An 18407-nucleotide genomic window follows, 5' to 3' on the forward strand; every position below is an offset into this window, starting at 1 on the left:
CTTTGTTCAGTATGTCTACAATTGTTGCTTTGAACTTGTACAAACAATCCTACACATCTCCAATATACCATATTTGTGATTATATTTTGGATATTAAATGGTTATTATTTTTAGAGAGTACAAGTGTAGGATAGTATGTACTCGTGAATCAGCTAGCAATCCATCCATATTATATACCAACAAAACTTCTATGACTCTTCTCATTTCCTTACTTGGTGTTATCATAAAATCTTTATTTTCGGCCTTTACCATTTCACGCCTGTATTTTTATGAGATTAGTTAACTGTATCACCCATTTTGAGTGAGATGTGCTCGGTGCAAAGGTTTTGGAAACTTAGGAATTTTAGTATGTAATTACCCAACAATGATAATAGAACAATTGTATCATGTTATAGAAATTTTATAAGTAACCTGCCTACAATGCTAAAGTATAGTATGTACATTAGTCATAACAATCAGGTTTAAATAACATTGCAGAACATATGTGTGATTAATGTAATGTCCCAGGTCCGTGAATTTCTAAAACTGTAGATTGATCAAGACGCTACTCATGGAAATAGTAGATATTTCAAAAGTGCCTAGTGTTACAAGAGCATCTTTCATCTTTTCTAGAAAAGCACCGTCATTTTCTACAAAATCTTCTCATATAGTAACAGTTGTATGTTCCATGATGGGTTATCAGTTAGAACCGAAATGTCAATACTTCACCATATCTGTATATTAATGATAGTTTAGGCATCTTCAAAACATACTGTTCATTTGTAACAACTATCTCACGTCTCTTGCTATATTCTTTTTCAATGAGGGGATTCATTGAAACTAAAACGCAAATCAAATCTTAGAATAGGTAATGTAAATTAGTGATAGCGATTACGTAATAGAGCATGAAATTAAACAACAAATTATTTGGGTGGACAATTACCTAGAATAGCACCATTAGATAATTTATCGACATGATCCATTGATACAAAGCCAACAAAGAATCTGTGTGTTGAAACCTCAATGTCAGTCACCTTTATGATTGTGTTATCTGTAAATGCCAATTCAACTTCTTTATGTACATAATAGTAGTTGGGGTTGACGTGATCCTAGCGCCCTTTAGCAATATAGTAACTCTTATTTGATTTCAAGGAGTCCTTCCATGTTTCGATATGTTTATTAAATAGTGTTGCTTGAATTTTTGTACCTAGTATTTGTGAACAGGGGTGGGGGTATAAGTACAATAAACATGAACGATAAAATAATAAGGTAAGTAAAAGTGTCGATGTTATTACCTCTTAGTTAGCTAATATTATTGTTCTAAAAGTCCCTTCATGCCTTGAATTCTTGTAAGGCATTATTGAACCCCTTCAAATCACTAAGACTCTCATCACCGAGTTAACAAATTGTTTTTGTATGTTGTTTATCGGTACATTCCATTTTGCTAGTTCAATTTCAGTCGTCATGTGGGCTGGAGCTTGATGACTACCATTGGGAGATGAGAGCGACAATGTTAATTCTAGGAGTTATTGTGTATTAGTACCATTGATGAGGGCGGTAAATAGTCGAAATCTGCATGATTAGAATTGGATTTGATGCATAAAAGAGGGTATCATTAAGATGTAAAGTGCGGCAAATATAAGGTTACGAGTAACATATATATGTAAAGTATGTGTTTAAAATTGCCAGGGGACTGTATGTGAGCAGGTGAATAGGTTGTATAAGTAATGCTTCACGAGGAAGAAACAATGTTGATTAGTGGTGTAAAGTATGTGTTTACCATTGCCAGAGAACTGTATGAAAGCAGGTGAACTAATTAATATATATTTGCATTAATAAACATATTTATCTCATAAAATCAGCTATTAAATAAATAAAAAAATTAAACTAATACAAACTTCAACTGGTGTTATTACAAGTTATATGAACTTTTCTTCATTTAAAATACTGAAATATTAAGAATATTAATAAGTAAAACAAAAGGGCAATGCTTATATAGTAATAATTATTTTGAAGCAAACTTCCTGAGAGTCCAAATCACATAAGTAGCATTGATAAATAAAGTCATTCTTTTGTCTTGAGCATAAAAAATAAATCGTCACAATTTCTAAATTTTGGAAAAAGATATTCAGAAGCATAAATCTACATCACAAGAGAAATTGTTAACAAAATCAAATGAATTTAGACCACATCATGTTAACTTCATATATTGGAACATTACATACTAATGTAAATATTAAGCAAAAAATCAATTATTATATCATAAAAATTATATTATTTTCCTCAAGTACTCGCGGTTATGGAATAAACTCTCTTAGGATAGAGTGACTTACTTCATCAGAATAGTGGTACCTCATATTCTGCTAAACTTTGAACTCGCTCAACGACAATAAATCACACAAAAAAAATTAAAATGCAAGAAGAAGAAGAAGAAGAAGAAGAAGAAGAGAATATTAGAAAAAAATGTGGTTGAAAAATGAGAATAAGACCCTCTATTTATAGTCAAAAAAGGGTAGTATGAACAATTTTTTTTGTGTCTTATCTGAAAAATCATGACCTTTTCGAGAAGTCACAACACTTTGGAAAAGTCACAACTCTTTGGAAAAGTCACTGCTTATTGAAAAAGTCGCAACTCTTTGGAAAAATCACAACTCATCGAAAAATCACAATCCTTTGAAAAAAGTCACAACTTATCGAAAAAGTCACAAGTCATCAAAAAAGTCACAACCTAAGTTAGGAATATTATAGTAATTTAACATTCAAGTTAGGAGTTCATGCTTTTAAGGTAATATAGATAAAAACGTATATAACGACAATGTCTACCATGATGATAATTTTTTGTTAGATATAGATTCATGTATATACCTAATAGACATATGAAGACTTTATTGCATCAACAATGTATATATATTTCTCATATATAGTTACACATAATTTATGTAGGAGTATACACTATTATACACTATCGATACATTATATATACATATAAATACATTATATATATATATGATCATTTTGCTCAAAATAATTTTTGTTGCATGTACATATATTGCTAATTTTGGGCTATTTCTTTTATGTGAATGAAAACTTGGATATATTTGGTGCAAATAAAATAACTTTATTGAATTTTATATGAAATTTATCTTATAGAAAATAATTTTTATTCTAATCATGATTAAGACTTATTTTAAATTTACTAAACATCAATCATTGATTTAAATATATGACATATGCCTTTCATCTAAATAAAAACTAGGAGAAAGTTGAAAAAAATAAAATAGTAAGGAGCCTAATTGTCCTAATCACGGTTAAGTGTGTTTAGTAAATGTTTTTCATTTTTTTCATATGTTTTGAAAATATTTTCTCTGGTAAAACAAGTTTTTTTAAAATAAGGAAAATGACTTCTTTATTGATAACAAAAACAAATTGCATAACATTTCAAGTTTATCGTATCCAACCCTCAGCATTTGATCATCCCACCCCCTCACCCCCACTCCTCATTTCTATCCGTCTACATAGCATTTTACAAGATAACATGTAAGTGCTCTTTGAATAATATTTTTTTGCTTATTTACCATATACCAAAAAAATAAGTAAGAGACACACTTAATTTTCGAGAAATATTTTCTAAATATACCAAACACACCTAAAGCTTATTTTTATTTTATTACTACCTCCGTTCATATTAGATGAACACTTTTTATTTCATATGGTAATTAAAAATTAATAGATTAATCAACTTTATTATTTTGCCCTTTGTTCATATTTATTGCCTCTTGAAAAAAATATTCTTAAATCTTTAAAATTTATTTAAACTTCCAAAGGCTATATTAATTGTAAGGGTAAAATAGAAAAATTAATAAGTTTTATTTCAATTTAATAAGTGATCAAGTAATATGAAATCAATATTTTTATATCGGGGTGTAAATCTTAATGACATGCCTTTGTCGTCCAAATTCTCTTATTATATAAGTGGGAGTTGAGGCTACCATTAACTTGACATGTGGAATTATTAGATTTTTCTCGTATTATTTTCTATTCTTTCTACTATATAATAAAAGGGAGTTTATGATGGGACATTCTACTATTTACAAATGACTTAAAAATTATCTTAATAAATCATTTACAAATTACTTAAAATATTTAAAAGATATATAATAAAATAGGTTGACTCTCAGAATTCTATCAGGATCACATATATCGGGACAGAAAAAATAACATATATGATTTTAAAATTACCAAAAAAATATTATAAATAATAATAATTAACAACTTAAAATATCTGAAAGACATTTTAAAAGGGTTAATTTTGTAATTTTATCCATATCACATAAATTATCACAAAGTGACCAGTAATGTAGATTATTTGAAAGTTACATAAAAATATTATAAAATCACAATAATTAATAACTTAAAACATTTTTTTTAAAAAAAATGAAAATTTGGATGACTCTCCAAGTTTCATTTGTGTCACATAAATTCAGACAACAAAAATAACATATATTGGGTTCATTTTAATTTATTTGCCATAAATCATGATAATTGAACATAAAATATGTTTTGAAAAAGATACAAAAAGTTCTACTGATTCTTGAAGTTAATCTATCTTAAAAATATTATAAATCATGATAATTGACAACATAAAATATTTCAAAAATAAATACATATAAAAAAATTCGATTGATTCTTGAAATTAATCTATCGTTAAAAATTATGTATAAAATACAATAAATCGTGATATTTGACAACTTAAAATATTTATTAAAAAAAAACAAAAAAATAAATTGACTGATCTATTTAGAAATGACTTAAAAAGATATATCATTTACAAATGACTTCAAATATTTAAAAGACATATAATAAAATAGGTTGACTCTCAAAATTCTATCAGGTCACATATATTGGGACAGAAAAAAATAACATATATCATTTTAAAATTACCAAAAAAGTATTATAAATAATAATAATTAACAACTTAAAATATCTAAAAGACATTTTAAAAGGGTTAATTTTTTAATTTTATCCATATCACATAAATTAGGACAAAGTGACCAGTAATGTAGGTAAATTTAAATAACTAACTATATTTTATCTGTGCCACATACATTAGGACAAAAAATAATAGATATTGGGCCCGTGCGCTGCACGGGCTCTTCGTCACTAGTATAGATAGAAAGGAGAGGAGCCCAATAATAAGTTATTATGAATTATAAGTTTATGATAGATCTCTTAAATATTTTGAATTATAAATTATTGTGACTAATATAACATTTTACATAATTTATAAATATATAAATTTCATTTCAAAAAAATTGAAGATTTCATGCACAAATTCTCAATCTAATTTGAACTGATTGACTCTCGACAAATAAAAAATGCCCATAAATTGAGACAAGGGGTAGTACCATTTTGGTATAAATATGGAATAAAAATTTTCAAACTCCAATCAAATACATATAAAATAATTCTATATTTTATATTTGAGATATTATACCTTATATGTGTAAAGTCGCGACAACCTTCCTCACCATATCTGAACTGGGCGGGTGATAATGATAATGAAAATAAGAAGATAAAAATATCATTGATGATTACAAAGTAGTGAGTGATTTAGCAATGGAAATCTGGTTTATCATTGTTGTTACTCTCTGTATTGCTTTCTGGTTGAAATCCATTTTTAATATTATTGTCTCTCCAAATTCCAATACCAAGAAGAAGCTCCCGCCGGGACCCTACAGTTTTCCGGTGATCGGTAGCTTATTATGGGCCAAAAGGACCTTCGCCGACTTGGAACCCATCCTCCGTGACCTTAAGGCTAAGTATGGTCCGCTGATTACCCTAAAGATTGGGTCTCGTTCAGCCATATTCGTAGCTAGCCACTCCATAGCCTACCAAGCTTTAGTCCAGCAAGGTGCTGTTTTCTCTGACCGGCCAAAGGCTGGGCCCGTCAGTAGTAACCAGCGGAACATCAACACCTCCCCTTACGGCCCTATATGGCGTCTACTCCGTCGAAATTTGACTTCAGAAATTCTCCACCCTTCTCGCATCAAGTCCTATTCCAAGGCCAGATCTTGGGTATTGGGTATCCTCATTCAACAGCTCCGTAACTCCCAAGTTGATTCTGTTAAGTTAATTGATCATTTTCAGTATGCTATGTTCTGTCTTCTTGTATTGATGTGTTTTGGGGATAAGCTTGAGGAATCTCAAATCAGACAAATTGAAAATATACAGCGCAAAATGCTTCTGGGTTTCAGACGATTCAATATGCTCAATTTCTTTCCTAGAGTTGGGAAAATAATTTTTCGGAATCGCTGGAAGGAACTCATTGAACTACGACAAGAGCAAAAGAGTATCATCATCCCTCTGATTGAAGCTCGAATCAGGACCAAAGAACAAAAAATCGAGCACGGTGATGAGTTTGTGGTGGCTTATGTGGATACGCTGTTGAATTTGGAGTTGCCAGAGGAAAAAAGGAACCTCAATCATGGAGAAATCGTAACCCTCTGCAATGAATTCCTAAGCGCCGGAACTGATACGACGTCCACTGCCTTACAGTGGGTTATGGCCAACTTGGTCAAAAACCCTTCCATTCAGGAAAAACTATACCAAGAAATTGCAAGTGTAGTGGGAGAAAAACAGAGCAAGTTGACAGATGAAGAGGTGGTGAAGGAGGAAGATTTGCAGAAAATGCCCTACTTGAAAGCAGTGATATTAGAAGGTCTTAGGCGGCACCCACCTGGTCACTTTGTGCTGCCACACACAGTGACAGAGGAAGTAGAACTGAACGGCTACGTCATCCCAAAGGATGTCACCATCAATTTCATGGTTGCAGAGATGGGTCTAGACCCAAAGGTGTGGGAGGATCCCTTGGAGTTTAGGCCAGAGAGGTTCTTAGTGGAAGGATCAGATAACGAAGGGTTTGATATAACAGGGAGTAGAGGGATCAAGATGATGCCATTCGGCGCAGGGAGGAGAATATGTCCTGCCTATGCATTGGCTATGCTTCATTTGGAATACTTTGTGGCTAATTTGGTTTGGCATTTTCAATGGAAGCCTGTGGAGGGAGATGATGTTGATCTCACAGAGATTATAGAATTCACCGTTGTGATGAAGAACCCACTACGAGCTCGTATTCGCCCCAGAGTTAACTCTGTTTGAATTTGGTAATTGGTTCTTTTTATTTGCATCATTCTCTGTTAATGGACTTCCCTCCCGCTGGAAGTTAGTGGTAAAATGATGGTTAATGCCTTGCTGCAATATCAGCTTAGTAGTTTGTATTGGCTAAAACAAGATACAAACTACTAAGCTGATATTGCAGCAAGGCAAAAGTTAAACTTACTGTTTCTTGCTTATATCTTGTCCATTTCGCTGGTAGTAGTTCAATTTGTGCTTTCCCGGATCTTGTGTAAAGAAGTGATCCTTGTTCACTAGAATTATACTATTCCTTCCGTTCCACTTTGTTTTGACACTCTTCCCTCTTTAATCGATTAAAAAAATACATTTCTATATTTATAGTCACAAATGCTAAAATGTTAGATTAGATGTTTTTTCATTCTTAAATTCCTCTATAAGAATGCTAGTTCTTATTGTTCACATATTATGATTACTACTATTAATACAAGGGAATACACTCCCCTTCGTCGTCCCATTGGGTTCTCGACAGTCACATGAAAATTGGGACATTTTAGTCTTTCTATTATATTTTATCCTGACATCTTCTGTACCTTTTGTTCTGGAAGCAAAGGGAAGAGCTATTGTGGGAGATAAATAGTCTTGTTTTTTGCGTTGTGACCTATTCTTCTAGCTATGACAGACCTATGCTTTGGTGGGGATTTCAAGTATGGCTCCTCAGCTTTGTGAATTAACCAAATACATCATGTTAACATTATCTGTTGAATTAACCTTATGTGTTGGCCGTTGGGAGGTAGATACATTCTTCTTTTTGCTGTCGTGAGCTATTTTTCCAGGAATGTAACACTTGTTTCTCCATGTACGTTCGTGATGACTGTAAAGTTTATCTGATCAACTAACTTTACTTTGCTGCCTTGTTTTTGCTTATTTGATCTTTAACATGTGAGGCTATATCAGAAAGTTTCCTAACAGCTTAGCGGTGACTTCACAACTTCTACTTTAAATCTGGAACTTCCTTTCTTTTGCTTCATTTTTCTTCGTGTTTTTGGAGTTTTGTTCTTCTGCTATCCATCTTGTCATCTCTATGCCTGCTTGTGATAAGTGAATTTGTTGCACTTCCGCTTTTTTCCCTCCTTCAGATTTCTATTGCTGCGTCGATTGTCTGCAGCCACACGATTTCTCTATAACATCATAAAATTTATAAAAGGGAAAAGATCAATTCAAAGTAGAGACACCTTTGTGCTAACTTTGTTTGACAAATAAGAGGAAGAAGCAGGTCTTGGTCGTCTTTCTATGTTGTTGACAACTGCGTCAAACTGTGGGTTTTTTTCTTCCTATTATATATTTTTACACAGCTAGATTTTGTACTTCTCTGATGGAGGATACGTAAAACTTTTCACTGAATTTCTTTTCTTTAGGTTTGTGCTGTAATTATGCGCTTCCTTTAGGTTTTTGCTGTCATTTCTTTCCTTTAAAACTGTCTAACATCAAAGCTTCAAGGGTATAAATTCTGCTCTCTCATTATACTGGCTAGCTTTAAACTTAAACTACTTGTACATGCTACTTCCTGTAGAATCAACCTTGTAATCTGTTCATGACTTCTCCGCTTCTGTTGGGTAACTCTTGTGTTTCTATCCTGCCATATTAAATAGGCACATGCAACAATACTTGCCCGGTACGTTGTAGCTTTTACGCTCTTCCCGTTGGCATTCAAAACAGCCCACTGGATCTCCTCTTGCCATTTCATTGTAGGCCTCCTATCACCTTGCCACAGAAGTAGTTTGCTCCATATGCAGCTAGAGAAAGAACATTGGAAGAAATGGTGATCTATGCTTTCATGCTCAATACCACAAAGGGGACATAGTTTACTCTCAACTACCCCCACTGCATGAACCTGTCCCTTGTGTATAGTCTGCCATGTAGGATCAACAGTAGTAGGAAAATTCATTAGGTGCCCCAATGTTATTGCAAGTCATCGTCCTCTACGGTACTTTCCGGAAATCTCCTCACAAATATTTTTTAGACACAATACTATGACTAATCACTAAATGTATATTGATGGTATTCATAAGGTACAAAGCTCAACTGCTTACAACCTGCAATGGAATGCCAACATCATTTTGTTTTTTCTTTGGATTGAATTGTTTCTTACAATGTTGAGAATATGATAGACAAATTATTTATTTATAGTATTGAAATTTAAAACTCCACCTTCAACAAAGTATTGTGTAGGTCATTATTTCTGTACAACCATTTCCTTACTTTATTCTTCCTAATTGGAGTCTTGACTCTACTTTTTGTGAACTATAAATGACACTCCATCAGGCACCAATATCTTTTGACCACTCTCTGCTTCAAAAGAGAATTGGATGCAATGGTATTTGCTCCTCAAGCTAGTTAGAATTTAGAATTTAGTGACTCTGTCTTGAATCCCTTCTAGGCTAGTGCACAATAATTTTGATGGTAGTCACAATTTAAGATTGAGCTTAGATGGCTAGTTCAGTAGGAAAGGCTTATCTTTTTGTTGCTCTATTTCTTGCTTGTACCTATTATGAATGTGTTGCTTCCTAAGTGAAAATATTAAAAGTTGCGGGTTTCTTCTTCTTTTACTTGGGTTTGATACACTTGAGCCAAGGGTCTTTCGGAAAAAACCTCTCTACCTCCACGAGGTAGTGGTAAGGTCTGCATACACTCTACCCTCCCCAGACCCCACTTTGTGAGATTTCACTGGGTATGTTATTCTTGTTGTTGTGGTGTTTCTGGTAGTTGTTATACCTGCTTTATGTTCTGTTCTATCCACCCCTCTTTATTAGTAGGGAGGGATTCTTTGTTGATTTTGTTTATTGATTATAAATCCATGTGTTACAGGAAACAGCAAAAGGGAATATGATAAGCAATAAGCTGTAGAATCTTCCGCTGATGTAATGGTGGGGAATAATCATAGCAGGAAAAGGGCATTAGAATCATTTGGGCACACTTTTACTCTTGTATTTGTCAAACTTATTTTTGAAAAAGCTGTTCTTTAGCTGGGGGTCTATGGGAAACCACCTCTCTACATCACACAAGGTAAGGGTAAGGTCTACGAACATCCACTTATGGGATTACAGTGGGTATGTTGTTGTTGCCTGATGGGGCAATGCCCATCCTTTTTTAAAGTTGATAACAGTGGCTTGTAATCTATTTTTGTATTGACTGCTACTACAAAAATGCGGTGGGGTTTTTTATAGTTCTACTTGTTATTGTTTTTATGTTTGTGTCGTGCAATTTTGTGGATGTGATGGATCATCTGGGATTAAAGGTGTTCTGAAACAGAGCTCGATAACTCACGAAGAACAAGAAATGAATTTTGCCATGGAACAAAGTGAAATTGCTTTCGAGTTGATATGAATGTTAATGTCCCAACGTTTCCGTTGGCACTAAAATCTTGTCTTCAACACATTAATAGGACTTGGCGAGAATGTTTGAATTGCCAGATGACAGATGTTTTGAATCATATATATATATGAAAGAAAATGATACTGCATAGCACTTGAACTGATTAACCCATGGAAGTGTGGGGGTAGTTAATAGCAATTGAGAGTTTGTTCAAGTTGCATATCCGTGAAAATTTCTATTAAAATTATTGAGTTACCACTCATATAATTTACCGAGTTAAAAGTATACATATCATTTATTTAGTGATTGTTACTTCTATGCTTAAATACTACACTCCGAAATTGTGTTTTAAGTTATGAGAATGGAATAACCTTTTGATAAATAGTTTTACCCTAAAATGGAACTTCTAGGCATGAATTTGATTTAGTCGACATCAAAGAGAGCACCAAATGTTGGTATAATAAGTGTTGATGAGACTTGAGAGTATAAGAGAGATAAAATATTGGACATTAAAGAGAATAACACATGTTGGAATAGTTGGTGTTGATGGGAGTATAAGAGAGATCAAATATTGGAATGAAGAGAAGTTTGACGCGCCATTATGATATTTCGTACATAGTCTGACGACTAGTCAAGCGAATAAGTCAACTTCAAAGTGAATTTATTGTGCGAAAAGTGTGTTATGACCCGTGGCCGCCTGCTTGGTTGGGGCGGATCCTCCGTTGTGGGTAAACGGGAAACTCGACTCTATGAACCCAGGAAAGATTGCACACCAGTAGTTGGTTGGGGCGGCTCCTCCGTTTGGGTAAACGGGAAACTCGACTCTACGAACCCGAGGAAAGATTGCACACTAGTAGGGGCGGTGCTTGCCCTTTCTTTGTTGAATAAGGATGTTTATCGATCTGCACTATTTTTTTGTTGAATAAGGATATTCATCGATCTGCACTACGACTATAACTCCTATAGAATATGGAGAATTGTATCATTCGTCGCACTTAATGAACTACATACTAGTACTCTTCTCCAATATGCAACCTCCACTCTTCCTTTCTAGAGTTGTATCCTCAAAATACGTGACCTTTACTCCTCTTATCTAAAGTCATATCCTCAATAGTCGAGAGTAAGCGCAACGCCTCAATCCTCAGCACATGTCCAAACATAATAACTTCGACTATTGCTGACCGATATTTTAAACTGCCCGAGCTTGCTCCTGAAGTAAATTTTGAGCCGCGATTATCAGTGCTATCTTCTTTATTGCCCTCTCAAAATTTCCAAATCAATCAATGGAAGCTCTGCAATCTTCATTCCTCTGCTCAACTCCATTAAAATCTCCATCTCACAAACCTACCAGAAAACCCAAACCGAAACCCACCACAGTCTCCTGCTCAGTCACACCAGACCCATGGACACTCAGCGACGGCAACAGCAAGAACCTCAACAAACCAAAACCCAGATCAAAACACCCCAAGAACCCACTTTCCGACGACAACGCTCGTCGCATTATCAAAGCTAAAGCTCAATATTTAAGCGCGTTGAGGCGGAACCAAGGCTCACAAGCTATGACACCCAAATGGATTAAGCGAACCCCTGAGCAGATGGTGCAGTACTTAGAAGACGATAGAAATGGGAATTTGTACGGGAAGCATGTGGTTGCGGCTATTAAGAGAGTAAGAAGTCTTTCGGTCAAAGCTGAAGGGTCATATGATATGAGGGAAGTGATGGGTTCTTTTGTTACGAAGCTTACTTTTAGAGAGATGTGTGTTGTGCTCAAAGAACAAAGGGGTTGGCGACAAGTCAGAGATTTTTTCGCTTGGATGAAATTACAGGTGAGTTTTTTAGTGGTGCTTCAACTTTTACATTAAACTTGATAAACCCAGTTGAATTCTACTTGAAAATGGTGTGTGTATTGGATTCTGTCTGAATCTTTTCTGTATTTCTGATTTTAGATCAAATTTTGAGGGGCTTTGCATCTTCCAAGTTTCAAGTGCTTGTTTTTTTGGAAGATTGCATTTTTTTTTTCTAGATGACAAGTTAACTACATATTTGAGATAAATCACTATATCCTCCTCCGTTCATATTATAGGATGGAATTTGAATGTTTAAGGTGTTAAATTGACTTCTATAACATTACTGATAGAGGAGAAAAAACTTACAAGAAAATATTAATGTAATGATTGAGAAGTTACTTTGATAGGGAAATATTACATCATATTTAAAATTTTAATAATTTCATATTTCTGAAAGTTGTGGGAGTTGTATAGATAAGGAATGTTGACAATCATTTCGAGACCTTCCAAATTGGAGTGTCATATAGATTTGGATGGAGGGAATTTCACCTGTTAAGGTTTATGCAGATTTTTTTTATTTTTTATTTTTGGCATACTTTTGTCTTTTAGAAGTTCTTCAACATACCTTTTGTTAGATGGTTCTTAATATCTAGATTAACATTGGCTATGATTCTGTCACGAGTAATCTGTCATCACATTAGCATAGGATCACAAGGTTTTCGTTATAATAATACTTTTCTTTGGAGAATCTGAAATATTAATTTGGTGTAATTTAGATTTATGCTTGGAACAGTTAAGCTACCGGCCAAGTGTCATTGTCTATACGATTATTCTCCGTACATATGGCCAAGTTGGGAAAATCAAGCTAGCTGAGCAGACCTTTCTGGAAATGCTTGAAGTGGGGTGTGAACCTGATGAAGTTGCTTGTGGTACCATGTTGTGCGCTTATGCTCGGTGGGGACGTCACAAAGCTATGATGTCCTTCTTTTCTGCTGTTCAGGAAAGGGGAATTACACCTTCAACTGCAGTCTTTAATTTCATGCTGTCATCTTTACAGAAAAGATCACTTCATGAAAGTGTTATAAGTATATGGAAACAGATGACTGAAAAAGGGGTTGAGCTGAATCATTTTACTTTTACAGTCGTTATCTGCTCACTTGTCAAAGAAGGTCATGCTGAAGTAGCTTTTAAGACTTTAAATCAGATGAAGAGTTTGAAGTTCATTCCGGAGGAGGCAACTTATAGCATTCTCATCAGTCTGATTTCAAAAAGTGGTAACTATGATGATGCTTTCAGGCTTTATGAAGATATGAGATCACAAGGGATAATCCCGAGCAACTTTACATGTGCTTCACTTTTGACAATGTATTACAGAAAGGAGGATTATCCCAAAGCACTTGCTCTCTTTGAGGAGATGGAAAGGTATGGTATCAAAATAGATGAAGTCATATATGGCTTGCTTATCAGAATATATGGCAAGCTTGGTCTCTATGAAGATGCTCAAAAAACTTTTGAAGACGTTAAGAAGTTGGGTGTGATTAGTAATGAGAAAACCTATACAACAATGGCTCAAGTCCATCTAAATGCTGGAAACATTGAGGACGCACTGAATATAATGGATGAAATGAAGTCAAAAAACATATCATTTTCAAATTTCTGTTATGGTATCTTATTGAGGTGCTATATTATGAAGGAAGACTTGGCATCTGCCGAAGCTGTGTTTCAGGCTCTCTCTAAGATGCAAATTCCTGAGTGTGGTTTTTGCAAAGACATGCTCAATTTGTACATGAGACTCGGTTTAACTGAGAAAGCAAAAGATTTCATTTTCCAGATAAGGAAAATTCAAGTCGAATTTGATGAGGAGCTTCTCAAGACAGTCATGAAAGTTTTTTGCATTGAAGGAATGGTCAGAGATGCAGTGCAGTTGATACGAGAGTTCAGTGCAAGCAAGACATTTGAAGATTCTGTATTTACACAGACTTTTTCTGTGGCCATCCATGGAAATGATAGATTTTCTGCAACCGACATTGCTTCCAAGCCCTTGGACCAACCAGGTGCTATGGCTTTTGAGCTGGCCCTTATCCTCTATATAGCAGATGGAAATACATTGAAGGCAGAAGAAACACTAAATTTGTTGCTTAAGACTGCAAATGGCCTGTCTGTTGCTAGTCAGCTTATCAGGAAATTCACCAAAGAAGGTAAAAAAATTTGCTCTTGCGTTTAGTAAGTTAGGTGTAAGCAACACTGACTATTTCTGCTCTTTAATATTCTTGATATGTATACAAATTTGACTGACAAAAGATTGACCTTGCCAGATTTCCTGTCCCTATGAAATGTTTTGATTAAAATAGCATAGAACTCAGAACTCATAATTTCCTTAGCTTCATCCCACTATGGTGGTATAGTATGGTTACTAAAGTGATTCCACAATGGCCATCTGGGACTATTGTATCTGAATTTTTCTTTCCGCTCTAGTTCATCCTCTAAGCAGCAATGTTATGAGGCCTGATTTTTTGGTAATTTACATCAATTTCTCCTGTAGGTGACATTTCAAAGGCAGAAGACCTTTATAAGCTGTTAATGAAGCTGGGTAGAAAACCAGAGGATGTTGCAAGTGCATCCTTGATCAATTTTTATGGGAAGCAGAAGAATTTGAAGGAAGCGCTTAATGTCTTTGCATCAGTTGCGAACTCCTCCAGTACTGGAAGTCTTATATACAATTCTATAATTGATTCATATAATAGATGTGACAAACAAGAGGAAGCTTACACGTTTTACAGGGAAGAGATGAAGAAAGGGCATGTTTTAGGTCCAGTTGCTATTAGCATGCTGGTGAATGGTTTAAGTAATTGCGGTAAGAGTATGGAATCTTTGACTTGAATGCTTTCTGCTCAATTTAAGACTTTGTGTTACCCTGTTCAATTGCGTTTAAACTACTTTATCTATACAATCATCTATTTTGGCATAATCCTAAACTATTAACACTCTAGTACAATATCTTAAGTTAGTGTGGGTAAAGGATGGTGAGGGATCAGACTGACTCCTTTCTCTCCATTTCTTAAGGAGTTGTAGAAATTTCCATGAAAATGAAGCTCTTCTTCAAGGAGCATATATGAACATGCCTGCCTTCCATTCACCTACAATTTCCTGGTACTTTAAGCTGGTTTAGCTGTGCCAATCGAATAAATTAAACAGATGTTTGGTGTTTGCATGCCACAATTTTTCAATTGATGTCCTCACTGCCTTCTGTTGATGCAATTGATCTCTTTGATATCTTTTGTTCTTCCTAAACTTTAAAGGTAGATTGAACACCACACCAAAGTTATTTCTCTATTTATTTGTCGAAGAATTGCAACTTTCTTCCCCAGTATTACAAGTGGATTGTGTTAGGATTAGATATTGGGAATACATAAAGAGTTCCATTAACTCATAGATTTTGAGATTCACATTTAAAACAACTGCTGTAGAAGAACCTGAAATTGGAAAGAAGAAATAGATATCTTATTTGCTTGTATTATCTGATTATGTTGCTTGATGTTGTTGAAATGCAATGTGCAGGGAGATATACTGAAGCGGAGGCCATTATTCACAATTCTTTGCGTGCTAATTTAGAGCTTGATACTGTGGCTTATAATACATTTATCAAGGCAATGCTGCAAGCAGGTTAACTTTTATTAAAGAGAACAATTGCCTAAAGCATTTGAACTTTTTTTTCCTTTCATTTGGAGCATATTGAGATCCAATATTGACCAGAAATTAAAAGTTTTGAGACCTAAAGACATTTTAATGGAGTGCAGGTAAATTGCGGCTTGCATCCAGAGTTTATGAGCACATGCTCTCCTCAGGTGTTCCTCCATCAATTCAAACATACAACACTATGATTAGGTTAGAGCATGTCATTCTTTAAAATGAGTGAGGGAAAGATATTATATTTTGTATTTCTCGTAAGTGTAAGAATTTGGTTGTGGATGCAGTGTATATGGACGAGGAAGAAACCTAGATAAAGCTGTGAAGGCTTTTGATATTGCTCAGAAGATGGGCATTTCTTTGGATGAGAAGGCTTATACCAACTTGATATGTTATTATGGAAAGGCTGGTAATTACTTGCTGCCTAAATTTCTCAGGGGTTTGTTAAGAAAACCTGGGTCTTTCTGGTGAAGATCATTCAAATGCTAATTCTCCTAATTTTTTTAATCTGTCTCACAATATCTCGTAAACATAGGTAGTATTGAAAATTGTCATTTTTATCGTTGTGGCTTAGTTACAGGTCGCCGGTTCGAGCCCCAGCAGGGCCACTGGAGGCATTACAAACCGGCCGCGTCTCCAGGGCCCCGTGGAACTAACCGTGGTGGACCCGCCTTGAAACAGCGGGACCCGGTGGGTACAGCTAGTCGGGTTCGCAAAGCGACGCCCGGAAACCACGGTTAAAAAAAAAAAAAAAAAAAAAAAAAAAAAGCTGCTTGGTTTTCCCTTTATCTTCTGTGTGTTTCTGTATTACCCAACAAAAAAATGCAAATGTGAATGGACATACTTCATATGTGTGTCCTTTTTATTTTCTTAAATTCAAGACGCTCCTTTTCTGCTCTGTTCAAACTTCAAACACCTGTCATAATGATTGTATTGTTGCCAATTGTTTTTGGTTGGTGAAGAGCTATGCTTTTTCCCTGGGCGAGGGTGCAGAGGGAAATGTGTCTGTACTGGAACTCTCTTGGCTTCTGTCACAGTGTTTTATTTGTAACAATTTTGTGATTTCTTATTTTCGATCGATGCAGGGAAATATGATGAAGCATCTAATCTATTTGTCAGAATGCAGGAAGCAGGGATAAAACCTGGACAGGTATGTATGCGTAATCAGAGTCAGGTCCAGTAGAAAAGTCATTTTACTTTAATTTTGCGGCAGTAAATATGTATCTGCAGTACAGCCACATTCTGGCTGGTGAAATTTTGTCATGTGCTTTCAATACAAACTTATGTCTTGGTTGTCAATAATGCACTGTTAATGTTCAATGCCATTTATAGATAGAAGAATGCTTAGAAGTGGATTGCTACATTAAAGTACTTAATAATTTTCAGCACAATGCAGGTGAGCTGCAATGTTATGATCAATGTATATGCGGCTGCTGGACTTTATCAAGAAGCTGAAGTCCTCATGCATAGCATGCGGAGCAGTGGTTACAAACCTGACTCCCTAACCTATCTTGCACTGATTAGAGCATATACAAGGGTGGGAGAGTGCTCAGAGGCTGAAAAGGCCATTGATTCTATGCAGAAAGAAGGAATTTCCCCTTCTTGTGCTCATTTTAACGTGTTGCTATCAGGTTTTGCAAAAGGGGGGCTAATTAGAGAAGTAGAAAGGATTTATAATAATCTCATGAATGCTGAACTACAACCTGACCTAGAGTCTCATAGTCTTATGCTTAGATGTTACATGGACTATGGTCATGTGGAGGAAGGCATTTCCTTCTTTGAACGAATCTCCAAGTCTGTAAAACCTGACCGGTTTATAATGAGTGCAGCTGTGCATTTGTACAGGTCAGCAGGCTTAGTACTCAAAGCAGAAGGGGTGTTGAGGTCTATGAACAGTTTCGGGATTCCCTTCTTGGAGAAACTTGAAGTTGGATCAAAATTGAAAGCTGACTGATTCATCAGCATTACTGGACCGTTTAATGAACTTCTTGTGGGATGAGACTGAATGCCAAACTACAATTACGTCATATCAAGTATGCAATTGTGCTTAGACTAGCGTGGATGCCAAGGTCATACCAGCAAGGCTGGAGCTTAAGCTAATATTATGTGAAGGAGTTGATCAGTTGAACTAACATGCAACATTGAGTTTGGTTATGTCTGTCACACTGCTCAAGGCAGTATCTGAGTATCGATGTGTTGATGATCTTACTGGGTGGGGTACTTCCCAAGTCGCGAATATGGTGGATTCTGACTAACCAATTTTGAAGGCCTGAGAAGTATGAGGGAGTGTAAATAGTATTTAGTTTGTATCTCTTACTGCTTATACCATAAAAATGATTAAGCTTTATGTACAAACGTTGACACTAAGTGTCGGTAACTTTGTATATTTAGTTTTATTTAGAAGTGTCATGCAAATTCTTCGATTCTAATTTTGTGGTTTGAACCTAG

General features: G+C 35.0%; 2 protein-coding genes across 2 annotated transcripts; both read left to right on the forward strand.

Moving 5' to 3' along the window:
* The first annotated feature begins 5496 nt into the window (after positions 1-5496).
* LOC125813941 (cytochrome P450 89A2-like) lies at positions 5497-10136 on the forward strand. Its single transcript, XM_049493421.1, has 2 exons — positions 5497-7142; positions 9979-10136. Exon 1 carries the CDS (start codon positions 5596-5598, stop codon positions 7135-7137), a length of 1542 nt encoding a protein of 513 aa, XP_049349378.1. The 5' UTR covers positions 5497-5595; the 3' UTR covers positions 7138-7142; positions 9979-10136.
* Positions 10137-11733: 1597 nt separating this feature from the next.
* On the forward strand, positions 11734-18160 carry LOC125813930 (pentatricopeptide repeat-containing protein At5g27270). The gene is made up of 8 exons (XM_049493409.1): positions 11734-12311; positions 13066-14470; positions 14815-15126; positions 15831-15935; positions 16070-16157; positions 16247-16368; positions 17045-17109; positions 17356-18160. Exons 1-8 carry the CDS (start codon positions 11769-11771, stop codon positions 17911-17913), a joined length of 3198 nt encoding a protein of 1065 aa, XP_049349366.1. The 5' UTR covers positions 11734-11768; the 3' UTR covers positions 17914-18160.
* The last annotated feature ends 247 nt before the right edge of the window (positions 18161-18407 follow it).

This window comes from Solanum verrucosum, unplaced genomic scaffold, assembly GCF_900185275.1.
Source record: "Solanum verrucosum unplaced genomic scaffold, falcon-dt-bn FXZP01000205.1, whole genome shotgun sequence".
NCBI classification, from domain to species: Eukaryota; Viridiplantae; Streptophyta; class Magnoliopsida; order Solanales; family Solanaceae; genus Solanum; species Solanum verrucosum.